The sequence below is a fragment of the Corvus moneduloides genome, chromosome 8 (genome assembly GCF_009650955.1).
Source record: "Corvus moneduloides isolate bCorMon1 chromosome 8, bCorMon1.pri, whole genome shotgun sequence".
NCBI lineage: Eukaryota > Metazoa > Chordata > Aves > Passeriformes > Corvidae > Corvus > Corvus moneduloides.
This window is the reverse complement of record NC_045483.1, coordinates 15,436,140-15,448,551: the sequence shown is the minus strand read 5'-3', so window position 1 is coordinate 15,448,551 and position 12,412 is coordinate 15,436,140. Positions and strand designations below refer to the sequence as shown.

The following is a 12,412-nucleotide window of genomic DNA, read 5'->3' as shown; positions in this document are numbered from 1 at the left end:
GCATTGTGTTTTCTTGTGCTGTGCCCAGGAGGGGTTGTTGGATTTGAATACTAATATCAGACTGCAGTAAAATTCAGAAAGACATTCTTCTGTGAGGAAAATACAATTTAATTCTTACAGAAGAAACCAATTAAGTCAGAGGCAAATTGTTCTGTGATTCTGAGGTTTATCGTTAATGCTACTGAATGTAACTTTGCTTTGGCTGTTACTCATGGTAATGAGAATGTGGATGTTTAGCGTGGGAAAGATGCCTGGTTTCCTTTCCACTATGTCAGACAAAAAAAAAATTTCTTTTTTATTTTTCTTCTTTTGTAGCTACAGAAAAATGTATCAGTTATGCCAGTGGCTTAAGGAATTATTATTATTATTCCATTTTAAAACGGACTTCAGAAGATCCTTTTGTTTTGATAATGAACTTGGGAGCTGTATAGTGGAAAACCACTAACTGAATGGATACCCTTAATAACGTGTAGTGTCCCACTGACATAGCTTACTTCAGTAAAAATTCTCCACACTGCACCTCAGAATTATAATGTGAATGTGTGCAAAGTGTATACCTATTCAAAATTAATTGGTGATTTCATCTAAGGAGTAAATATCCATTCTGATTTTTGAGATAAGTGGGAAGGTGCTTTGTAAAATACAGATTATAAATACATCTTGACTTTTCAGCGATCCAAATTTGTATGATACATCAAGGCTATGTTGCTTCCTTTGACCATATTAATATATGTAATATACATTTTTTTATTTTATGTTATTACACAGTGTGTCTTTTATGTAGGGCATTGTTATGTGGTTAACACTAACTGCATTTCTGTGCTGTGTCAACAGATCTTTTCTCACATTTGTATTGTTTTCTTTTACATCATGTGGAATAATATGGAAACTTCTCATGAATTCCACTCTGTTTCAAGAAATGAACATGTTATTGTTGGTTAATATGAGGAGCAACTGGAACTAACATATTTATTTCTAATAATAGTGTTTATGCAAGGAGATCATGCGCATTATGCTCTTATTGTTATTCTCTCAGCTCCTTTGTTTTTCTAGCTGATGTAAGATAACATGATAAAATCTTTGGATCTGGAAGAGTGTTGGTCTTTTCACTTCGGACACAAAACCAAAAAAACCAGACTGAACAAAAATGGGTAATTTCTTTTAGTTGGAAGTCACTTTAGTCAACACTAAACAACCTGTAGAGTTTGGCTTAAATTGCTTAATTCTTCTTGAAATAAACACCTGAAAATATTTATTTTCTCTCTCAGCCTAGACAAAGGCCATTCATATGCCAGATATCTCTTCCCACTGAAATGCAAAATTGAGATTTACAGTGAATAAAGAGAGAAGAAAATTATTAGAATGAAAGCTGCATTCTAAAACTTTGGTCAGTTTTGAATGGACATGAAACACTGGTGATGCTGATGTGATGAGCAGTAGGACCTGTCCTTTGTATTTGCAACTTACTGAATAAACAAGTAGAAAAGAGTGATTTAGAGGGAAACCAATTTAACTCAAAGTGCTGTTCTGACTATAATAGTTTTTCAAACACTTGCCTACTTTGTAGGATTTTTGGTTTTTTTAATCACAATTTGCTATTTTGGCAGATTGAAGTTACTTGTACAATAGTGTGTTAATATTTTTTAAATTTGTGCTGCAAGTGTGTTTGCAGACTCAAGTAAGACAGGGGTCTTTTTTATGAGAGATGCTGTACAAGCACATTGTTAAGAATTCAAGCCCTGGAGTGTTCACAGTCCTAATAGAGAGCAAATGGAAGATGCCAAGAGAAACAATGGCAGGGAGGTGTGAAGAAGCTTTCCAAGGTCTTGCAGCAGAGGAATTGTGAGTGTAGGCATGGCAATAAGACAAGTGCCCTCTCCATGAAGCTGTAATATTTTCTTTACAAAACAGATTAGATTTCAAATATGTTTTTTGGTGTGGTAATATTGGTGGCGTCTGTTCTAGCAGAGTCTTAAACTGAGTTTATTAAAGGCTGTTCTGCAAGTAGCAATGGAGCTGCTCTGACATCGTTGTTGAAATGAGCAGGATAGTATGAAATAGAGAATTAGTTTGTTTTGCTTTTCTGCATGACTTGTACTCTGATATTCATGCTGAATGTTATTGGGTCAGCTGTTCAGCAGACAGAAACCACCATGGTCTTATTATTATTATTATTTTTTTCTGAGAATCATTCTCATACATTAGTTGAGAATCTTGCACTTTTTGTTGGTTTCACTTGTGTGATTTTTAGCATTTATAATATTTTAGTCTGCATTTTTGCATATGTAAGATGATTACTGGTAATTTGGTGTTGTCAATGATATTTTATCTTATTAGTTCTTAAATACCAGATATTAAATGAGATTCAAAATTCCTCTCTACATCTGGCACCTTTCTTATTTTTAACACAATTCAGCAAAATCTTAGAGTACTTTTGGACCTGACCTGCTGGAATCTGGAAGTGCATTTAAATCCCAAATTTTTCCATAGTCCAAGACTCACCAACAAACATTCCACAATTTCAGACATGGAAGTAAAATTTTCCATAACTGAAGAACTGAAATGTGGCCCAACTCTGTTTCACATTTAATTAGAGCAGACCCTGCAGAGTACTCTGAAGATCATGAAATTCCCATGTGCTAGAAGTCTCTGGAAATTTAGTTTCCTTTTATACTGGTACTTTTTAAACAGGTAACTGGAATATTTGTCTGATTGATAAAGTGGAGGCAAGGTGCTTCATGTAAGACATATAAAAGTTTAGAATAAATGGTCAATAACTTTCCTTTTTATATCACCATAAGTAGACTTCACCAGAGATCTATTACACTGTAAGATTTTTCTTAGATAATATTAGAGTTTTATATGTTTTTCCCCTCTACAATATTACTCAATATGAACTATACTGTTTAATAGACAGCAAGTCCATTTGCTGTCTTTTTTTTTTTAAAGAAATATCTTATTAAAAAATGTCAAAAGCAGCTTTATGTTAAAAGACAGATCTGTAATTAGTTGCAGCATTTGCAGGCAATGTTTATTTTTGTACAGAGAATAATGAATATTCAATACTCTTTAATTGTTTATTTTAAACAGCTTAATGAGCTTCACAAAGGCAGGAAAACGGTGAAAAATGCAAACTAGAATCATAAAAATGCTTTGATTATATTTTCTCGTTTACTATCAACAGCCTCTGGGTAAAATGCTCTGTGTGGTTGTATTTTTCGATAGTGATGGTGACACAGCTTTTCTGAAAACTGCCCTCCCACCAGTGGGAAGGGACTGACAGCTCTCTACAGCAGGGTTAGTGCTGGGTTATGCAGACACAATTATCACAATGGCTGATTATTCAGTGTAGAACACTTACCAGATGTGCATGTGAGAGACTGCCTTTTGGGAGTGAGAAAAAACATCCCTAGATTTTTTGAGCACTCTAATCAAGAAGATGGCTTTGCCAGTCTCTGCCATTATTAATGCATGCTGCTGAGCAGCTACTTTTGGGAACTGGGAATTTTTCTGGATATGTTTATCAGTATAGACTATTTTAACAAGAATGTAGCAATTATATCTTTTTATCTCTGCCCCTGATTAATGCTTTTAGTGTTAACTGGAGTAAGAAATTTTTTGCTGAACACTGCTTTCTTGAGTATTCCTGCACACAGATTATAAAGAGAGAAAAAGAAAGCAAAAGTAATCTTAATTTTTTGAGTTAAACTGTAAATCTCACTTGAAGCAACAGCATGTTCTACTGCATAGTAGGAAAGAATCTTTAAAGCTGATAAAGAATAAAAACTGTAAGAACTGGGGAGAACATCCAGAAAACCCCACAGGGGAGGAAACATCTGACTCCTTACCCCACTTATAAAATATATTTCCCCATTTGCTTTGCAGTACTGTCTATGTTGTGTTTTTTCTTTCTTATACAAACTGGGATGAATCCATGTTGCTCATGACCTCAAACTGGTAGTTTCACCTTTTTTCTGCATTACTTCTCTTTCTAAATGGAAATTATAATGTGCCTGTCTTTTACCAGAAATTGTGTAATTACATACAACATAATCTGTCAAGTAAATAAAGATCTTAAATGTGTGTGGGGAAAAAAAAGCAGTTGAATAAATCCAACAATTAGCTCCTGCAAGAGATTTAAAGACAGCTGTTAGGAAGCTAAGGCTTGTGCATTATTTTTCTAATAATTGGAGTTTTTGTTGCTGTTGTTGGGTTGGGTTTTTTTTGTTGTTGTTTTTTTGTTTTTCTTCCCCCCAAAGGAGCATTCTCTTTCCTCTTATTGATTCCTTATACCCAAAGGCTTGTTGAATGTAAATGATAGTTGAAACTTCCAGATCAGGCATGTTGCTAAACATCTGTCCTTCTCATGAGATCTTTCATGAAACGTTATGAAAATGAAATTTCACAGCCTTTACTAATGAGGGTAGCTGGTAAATGAATATGCAGCTAAGGGGAGGATTCTTAGAGTGAGACAGACAACAGGTGACTGATTCTTAGGGAGACCAAGGAGTGAAGTTATATTGGTCATATAGAATAAAGCAAATTTCCTGTAGCACATCCTATTTTTATACATTTTAACATATCAGTGCAGGTAAAAAAAGGTGAAATGGTTTTGTTCAGCTAAGGTACCTATTTCTTCTAAAGAAATACTGTCAAAACAATTAAGATTTTTTTTTTTTGTTAAGAGGGAAGTTTTGCAAATCCTAGGGTAAGTTAACACAATGTTTTCTTGAAGATATAGAGTAAAACCTTCATTTTGTTTCAATGAGACTATAATGTTTATTATCTAAACAACACACCATGTCAGATGGTCTGTTTTTCTAGAACTGACCAAACAATGAAATGTAATATGTAAATAATTGACATTAATTGTGAAAGGTATATTTAATTTTAAGAAATTGTTCTATTTTAGTGAGCTAAATGATGGTAGTTCAAGTAAAATCTTGTTGTTGTTTAAATGAGTCTGCATCCATTCAATGCAGGGTGATAGATGCTGTTTTCTATTCCACAGATGTAATAAAGAGCTGACTTCACTGGATTTGCTGTCATGTCAGTTAGTGGGGTTGGGACAGACTCTCCTGGAGATATTACACATGTAGAATTTAGGATGTACAAGGCCTGCTGGTTTTTACTGGCCTTTCTCTTCCAATATAAAGCACACTTAAAAATCAAAGGAAAATCTAAAATTATTTTTCTTTAAACTATATAAACTCTGTATTCATTACAAATGAAATGAAATTTGAGACTGAACATGAACAGTGAGGGCAGGAAAAAGACACTTAATCTTTTTCCTTCCTACTGTCCGCTGCAGTCATTGCTCTGGTAAGCCATTTGCTGTCTCTTGATTTTACTCATATTTATTACAAAACCACTTCTGAACAGGCCTACAGCTCTGGGAAGTGGTAATTGCAGGCAGATGCACACTGACAGCCACTTCTCTGAGTTCTAGGAAAATATTCTGAATAGTAAAAGTTTCTTCTAGTAATGGTCCACTCTTAAGCATTTCTGAAGAAATCACTTAATTTTGCAGTCGTGAAATTTTTTGAGGTCTGTGCAAGATTTCATTCAGAACTTTTTTTTCCAGCTGCTAATCAACTAAAAACCTTCATAAGTTCTTTGGTTATTCACAAAATTATTTTGCAGCATTTGTTCTCTCTCAAAAGCTGGTATTCTACTGTGGCAAGCAGCAAAAGAATGCCTCTACACCACTGTGTGGTCTGTTCCCTGCATTTCATTTCTAAAATTTGCTACTATTAAGATACATGTTTATATATATTCTGGGAGGGAAACAGATCTCAAAGCTGCATAAATTGCATATGGATTGTTTTAAAAAAACCCCTAACTGTATGGACATTCTTCAGGTATTTTTGAGTGCAATGTTAAATAAACCAAATCATGGATAGCTGGAGAACCATAAAGGAAATGTGTTTCTATTTGCATAGGTTATACATCTGAAAAATGAGGAAAAAGAGAGTTTGTTCCCTAAATTACTAAATTAGAAGCATGGTTTCATGTTCAAAAAGATGAAGGTGGTTTCCAGTGTTGCCACAGTTTCCTATTTGGTTGTATCTGAAAATGCAGATGTTACATGCTGATCAGCTGGATTTCTTATGATTGGGCATAATTCTAAAAATTATGGCTCTATTTCACATTGTTTTATTAGATCTGCACAGAATACAGAAGGCATATCTCACAAAAGGTTTTCAAGTTAGGCTCTGCTACTGATCAAAATATTTTCATATATTTTGTCTCTAAAATTTGTCTCTAAAATACCATTTTTATGATACCGGGAAAAACGTCAAGTTATTAGAAAATTAGTCTGCTTTTCTTTTTATGAACTCTATCTTTTCACCCTAAAAAACTAATTCTTGAATTATCATACAAAGTAACCTTTTTTTGGAGCATACTGAATATTTTAAGCTTTTATTAAACTTCATCTTTTTTTTTTTCTATACCTCGCCCTGTCCCAGGATGCCTTTGAGGTAATGGCTGAAAATTATGAGTTCAAAGAAAGTGAAATATTCTGCCTGGAATTTTTAAGGGCAGCTTCTTTGCTGAAATCTCTTCCATTTCCAGTAACGAGAATGAAAGATATACAAGGGTTGCCCTGCATGGGAGACCAAGTCAGAGATATCATTGAGGTAATGTACTTCTGAATTATCTGACAATAGATTCTTTTACAGATCTACATTGACAGGTCACAGAGAGGAGCACTGGTATCTGTGTGTATGTACACAACCTTCTGTATTTCCTGTAATAACAATGTGCTATCCTTGTTTCTAAGAATGGAATGGTTTCTGGAAACCTCTTGTAGTAACACAAGGCTCTGTCATGGAAACTCCACTCTTAGGAATGAGGGGAGCAAGTGAGTAAATACAGAGGAATAAATAAAGTGGTATCAGCTTTGCATGTAATTTTTAAGGGCTCACTCTGATTTGGATGCAACAGGTTAAGTGTTAATAGTTTTGTTCATGTGACTTCTGCCCTTGGCAACATCACTTTGCTCAACTGAATGCTTTATTAGAAATACTATTTTTTGCAAAAGTGGTAAATATTTTAGTACTCTAATGTTAAGTCTTACCTTGCTATGTTACAGCAAGTTATATATAGTTATATCCAGGTGGTGGATGAACTCTACAATGAACTCTACATTCTTACAGGAACTTGGAGTCCTTTTTTTTTTTTTTTTTTTTTTTTTTAGTTCTTAGCCTTTTCAGGACTCACATCTCTGGGTGCTGTTATTCCAGCAGGCAACTGATCAGGGGTCTCAGCTGAGTGTTAGAGGGGTCATTGCTAAGTGTTGTTCTTGGCTCTGGCTCCTTGTTTGCCCCATTCCTCCAGTTAAGAATGTAACCCCTGAAGTGCCTTTAGTACCTTCTACCTGAGGGGTTGGAATTGCAGTCATGATCCCACAGAAAACAGGATGGTTTTTTTGGGTTATATTTGGTTTTCTTTGTTAGTTTTGTTTATATTTTTTATCAGAAAGACTAGAAGTAGTGAAGTAGTGTACACTCTGCAAAAAATGTATTTGTTCTTACAACGGTCTTACTTTTGAGAATAGAAAACTCAACTAAATAATGAAATCTAGTTTTCCGGACAAGTCATTGATAGCTTATGATAAATAACTGCTTTCTGGCTGTGACTTCATGGGTAAATAAGTACTGTGAAATATATTCCATGGTCCCGGTTTCTACTTCATCCTTGAGTAAATTTGTGAGTGAGTAGTACTGTGAATTTATTCTGTGGTTCCAGTTTCTCCTTCATCCTTCAGTAATTTTCTGTCTTTAAAAGGGTTGCAGAAGTTGATCCTAAGAGAATAAAACCATATGCTTGCTAAGGGTTCTGTTTATTGATTGATAAATATTGATAAAACTTGATTTTAGATTACTTTACTAAATCTTGTAATTGTGGTAAGATCTTACAAATTGATTTTTAAATTTATTTTTTATAAGTAATATTTTTCTTTGTTTAGGAGATTATTGAAGAAGGAGAGAGTTCTAGAGTTAGAGAAGTGTTAAATGATGAGCGATACAAGGCATTTAAGGTAAATCCTTTGAGTTTTGTTGCTGTTGTTTAAAATTGTCTTCCCTTTTGTAGAACGTGGACAAACTCATCAATTTTATTATAAAGGAACAATCAATATCAAGTACAAAGAAAGATATGGAGATCAAGAAACTGTGATAAGGAATAATGTGAAATTATTTTCTATTTTTAATTAATGTGATGTATACCTAGTTGCTCTTAAGTGATGTAATGCATCCTCTTTGCTGTAAGTTTAATGCAATCGTGAGTTTATTTCTGTCTCAGCTGATTATCGTTTTAACACTACATTTCATTCTGGAATTAAAAAAATACCAGGTGAAGAAGATGACTCAGATCTATTGTAATTCTCTTTTGTGTGAGGCAGAAGGAGGGCTGGAGCTGTTTCTTCCTTAGGGAGATTGTAGAGTCATAGTCACACTACTTCATAGTTGCAGGGAATCTAAACTGCATAAATACTGCAGTTCCCATTTCCAAAACATTAATTGAATTCTGCATTAGAAACATATAAGATGAACAAATATTTTTTCAATTTTATCTGCATTTTTGATCACTATAAATACACTGTTTCTGTCTTCAGAAAAATTAAAACAGAGTAAGATGGGACTGTTTAATGGTACTGTTTAATGGGACTGTTTAATTCTCCATGGCATCACTCAGTTTTACTTCAGGTATCCAAAGGTTCTTCCATTCTCTCTGACCTACAACACAGGTATGGAAGGATGTTCAGTGGCAGCTGTTGATGCCATCTATAGCAATATTCAAAAGGAGGTGTAGCATGTTCACATGTATAGCAGGATTCAAGGAGCAGACTTGCTTATTAATGCATGATTGCATTACAGCATGGTTGAGGAACAGCTATTAAATCTTACAGTTCAGGGTTTAAGAAAATCTCTTGAAGATTAGAATAGAACCTATCAGGGGACAAATTATCTCAAATATGCTTTATGCCTCATTTCACATGCAAAATTACAACAAACTTACATGGCTCTCTTGTTAGCTGAGCACATCTCAACATTTTGGCTAAATTAGTTGTAACCAGTTGTTTCCACCAATTTTTTATGAGATTCTAAGAAGAATCTCATATTAGTGAATTCCTAGATTTTACTGTTTGTCATAGTCCTGGTGCCTGCTGCTTCACTTATGATTTAAAAGATCACTTCTGGCCCCAGGACCATGGTTATCAAATTAAGTTATAGTCAATGTTTAAGATGTAGGGACATGAATGCCTCCTTATGGAAGTAGGTGCTGCAGAGAGTGAGTTCACATAATTCATTTCACCAGCTGAAAAGAAGCAGTGCCCCCACACACAACTGAAGAAATGGGCTCCCTGTTACTTGTGCTGCACAGCTGACAGCATCTCTAGCATCTATAAATATGCTAAATAACAATGGGTCTTAGTATGGAAAGAAAAAAACCACTGTGCACCCTAAAAATTTGGGTGCACAGAATCCATTTTCTTTAGTTCTCTATCCCAGTGTTAATTAAATCTCTTAGAATTGTTTAAAACCCAGTAATAGACCCTTTTGAAAATATTTCTGCACCAGTAAAAACATTAAAAAGATAACAACCTAAGTATTTAAAAAATCACATCCTTTTATAAGCACACATGATTGAGACAAAGAATAGGTAATTTCACCCATTATATACAAAATCTGGGGCAATTCCTATTTAATATTATCCATTATTTTAATTTTTCTCTTTTTTAATCTTAATTATTTCCAATGAATTAATATCTTCACAAAACCACAAAATAAAGCTATCATGGTTGGAATTCAGAGGTTGTAGATTCAATGGAGAACAGCAGTTATTCATGTCTTACACAGGTACTCACTGAATTCCATAAAAGTACAAATAAAGTCTGGAGAGCTTCGGTATTGACTAACTGAACTTAAAGAGCATGCATTTAAGCAAGCATGAAAGTTTTCCCTCTTGCTTTCATATCACTGTTCATCTGAGATATCGATCCATTGAATAATGCTTACAACAGCGACATTTTTGCTGTAGATTTTTTCACAGGTAATAAGCTATTGAACATTACTTTGGAATAAATGGAATATAACCACCAAAAAATTTCTGGTAGACTGGTAGATTTTGGTTTGTTTTAGGTTGTTTTTTGTGTGTGTGTTTTTTGGGGGATATATGTGTGGTTTTTTGTTTGTTTGTTCTGTTTTTATTTTTTGTTTGTTTTTTGTTGTTTTTGCCTTTCCCCCCCCTTTTTTTGTTTGCTTGTTTGTTTGGTTTTTTGCTCTTTTGTTTTGAGAGCTGGCAGTGCATATAACACAAAGCTGTAATGTCAGTCAAATTATGAAGATAATCTTGTGATATCTCTTATTCTATCAGGTCAGTGTCAGGGAATCGAGCTACCTAATGTTGCTGTTTGCATTTCTATTAATAAATGGAGTAAAAATAAAGGCTACTACCCTTGAATCAAACCTTAGTTAAAAGTGTACATTTTGGTAAATTACATTAAGGTGCTGGGACTACTACTGTATTGTTTAGATCACATGATAATGAGAACTGTCCATGTATAAAACCAGTTCTCTATTCAATGTAGTTATGCAAAGAAGGGAAGCTGAATTTGTATATTTTTATTATGCTATTTATCTTCAATGTAGGATTAACTCTGCCCATTACTTTCCTTGTGAAACCTTGTTGTTACCTACTTATTTTTAATTCACTGCTCCTTTAGAAAACAACACTGAAATGTGTATTTTCCTACCGACTTTAGCAATTTACTTCTGTCTTTGGAGTGGGAGTGAAGACATCTGAGAAATGGTACAGAATGGGTTTGCGAACTGTGGAAGAGGTAAAAGCTGACAAGACCCTGAAGCTGTCAAAAATGCAGAAAGCAGGTAAGGTGAAAGTGTCATAAAAACTTGTATCTCAGTGCTCTAAGAACTGGAAAACAGAAGCACAGGGGAAGGCAAAGTTCATTTATACATCTGTTCTCTTGCTGCAGTGTTGTGTCAATACTGAATTATTGGGTGAAAATAGTACTTGGACCAGCTGAGCTCCTAATTAAAAATAATGTCATAATGTCATTCAAAACATAGGAATATGCATATTTTTAAATTGCTTGCACGGATACCAAATGAAATCTCTTATACATGAAAATATTAATGGTTCATTATTGCACAGGTTGTGAAAAAATTACAAAATTGGGAAAACCCAGAATTAGTTTTCAGAGGAGATCTGTCTCCCTCAAGGCAGCCCTACTTTAGTGATAGATCTAGACTTGTAATAAAGTACTTATATAATTCTTTCCATAATCCTAGCACATCTTAGCTTTAAAGTGTTAAACATGGTTATTTGAATAATGTTGCTTCCCCACAGATTCTGTGTGTGCACTGTTTTCTTAAATAAGTGAACTAATTTAAACAAAGGAGTTAGTTATATTAAGGAAAACATATTCTATAATATGACACTAAAACAATGTAACTTTATTTTTGCATTAAATCCATGTGCTTTATATCACCTCAGAATCCCTTGAAATTCATGTGCTTTATATCACCTCAGAATCCCTTGGATCAGCTTTCTTATATTTATGCTCCTTTGTCTTTTTTTCTTTTACATGTCATATTCAAGTGTGAAGCAAGCTGCCATACTGGGTTCTTTTGACACAACCTCTGTGATCAGAAATAAGATAGCTAGGGTATTTCACATACTTCTGAGCCCTGTACTTGTGTAGAACACCATTATTTTGGGAAGTCTGTCTTTTTGAATCCAAAAATGCCATTGATGGGAGCTGGTAGGGAAGTCAGAGTAATTTATAAATATTCAGGTCCTCAGATAGTGGAGCAATTATTGTGACTGATATATTGACAAATTACATGACAAATTATAATGGCAAAAATATATATAAACTCTAAGGGCAAAGATGAGGGAAGAAAGAGGCTGTCTCTGGCCTGTGATCCCTTGCACCCACACCACCTGTGATTTGGGCCTTGAATAATGCTGTGTAGATTTTGATATTTCTGTGGAGTGATCAGCACTTTTTGCCTTTGATTTCCAGGGTTTCTCTACTATGAGGACCTTGTTAGCTGTGTATCTAAGGCAGAAGCAGATGCAGTAAGCTTGATTGTCAAGAATGCTGTGTGCACATTTCTACCGGATGCTTTAGTTACCATAACTGGTGGTTTCAGGAGGTGAGTGAAAACAAATGAGGTCACTTGTCTGCTTTATTCAGGTACATTAAAAAGATGATGTTTGTGTCTTGGAAAAATCAAAGAAGCTTGGTGGGAAAGTATCAGTGTTTGTTTTCAACTTTTTTTTTTTTTTTTTGCGGGTTTGTTGGTTGGCTTGTTTTTTTTTCAAACAGGAGAGCAATTTTATGACGGTCTTGGGCTATGTGTTTTGTTACTGCAGATGG

The 12,412-nt window shown here is 34.4% G+C and overlaps 1 protein-coding gene across 13 annotated transcripts in view; it reads left to right on the top strand.

Moving 5' to 3' along the window:
* The window catches only part of DNTT (DNA nucleotidylexotransferase), a 162,339-nt gene that overhangs the window by 86,522 nt on the left and 63,405 nt on the right, over positions 1-12,412 (top strand). For 12 of the 13 annotated variants that reach the window (XM_032117164.1, XM_032117163.1, XM_032117165.1 and 9 more), the window contains 4 exons: positions 6,471-6,641; positions 7,973-8,044; positions 10,772-10,895; positions 12,056-12,188. In XM_032117164.1, coding sequence (XP_031973055.1) covers positions 6,471-6,641; positions 7,973-8,044; positions 10,772-10,895; positions 12,056-12,188 — 500 coding nt within the window. The remainder of the gene's footprint in view (positions 1-6,470; positions 6,642-7,972; positions 8,045-10,771; positions 10,896-12,055; positions 12,189-12,412) is intronic. The other variant, XM_032117167.1, reaches the window with a different exon arrangement.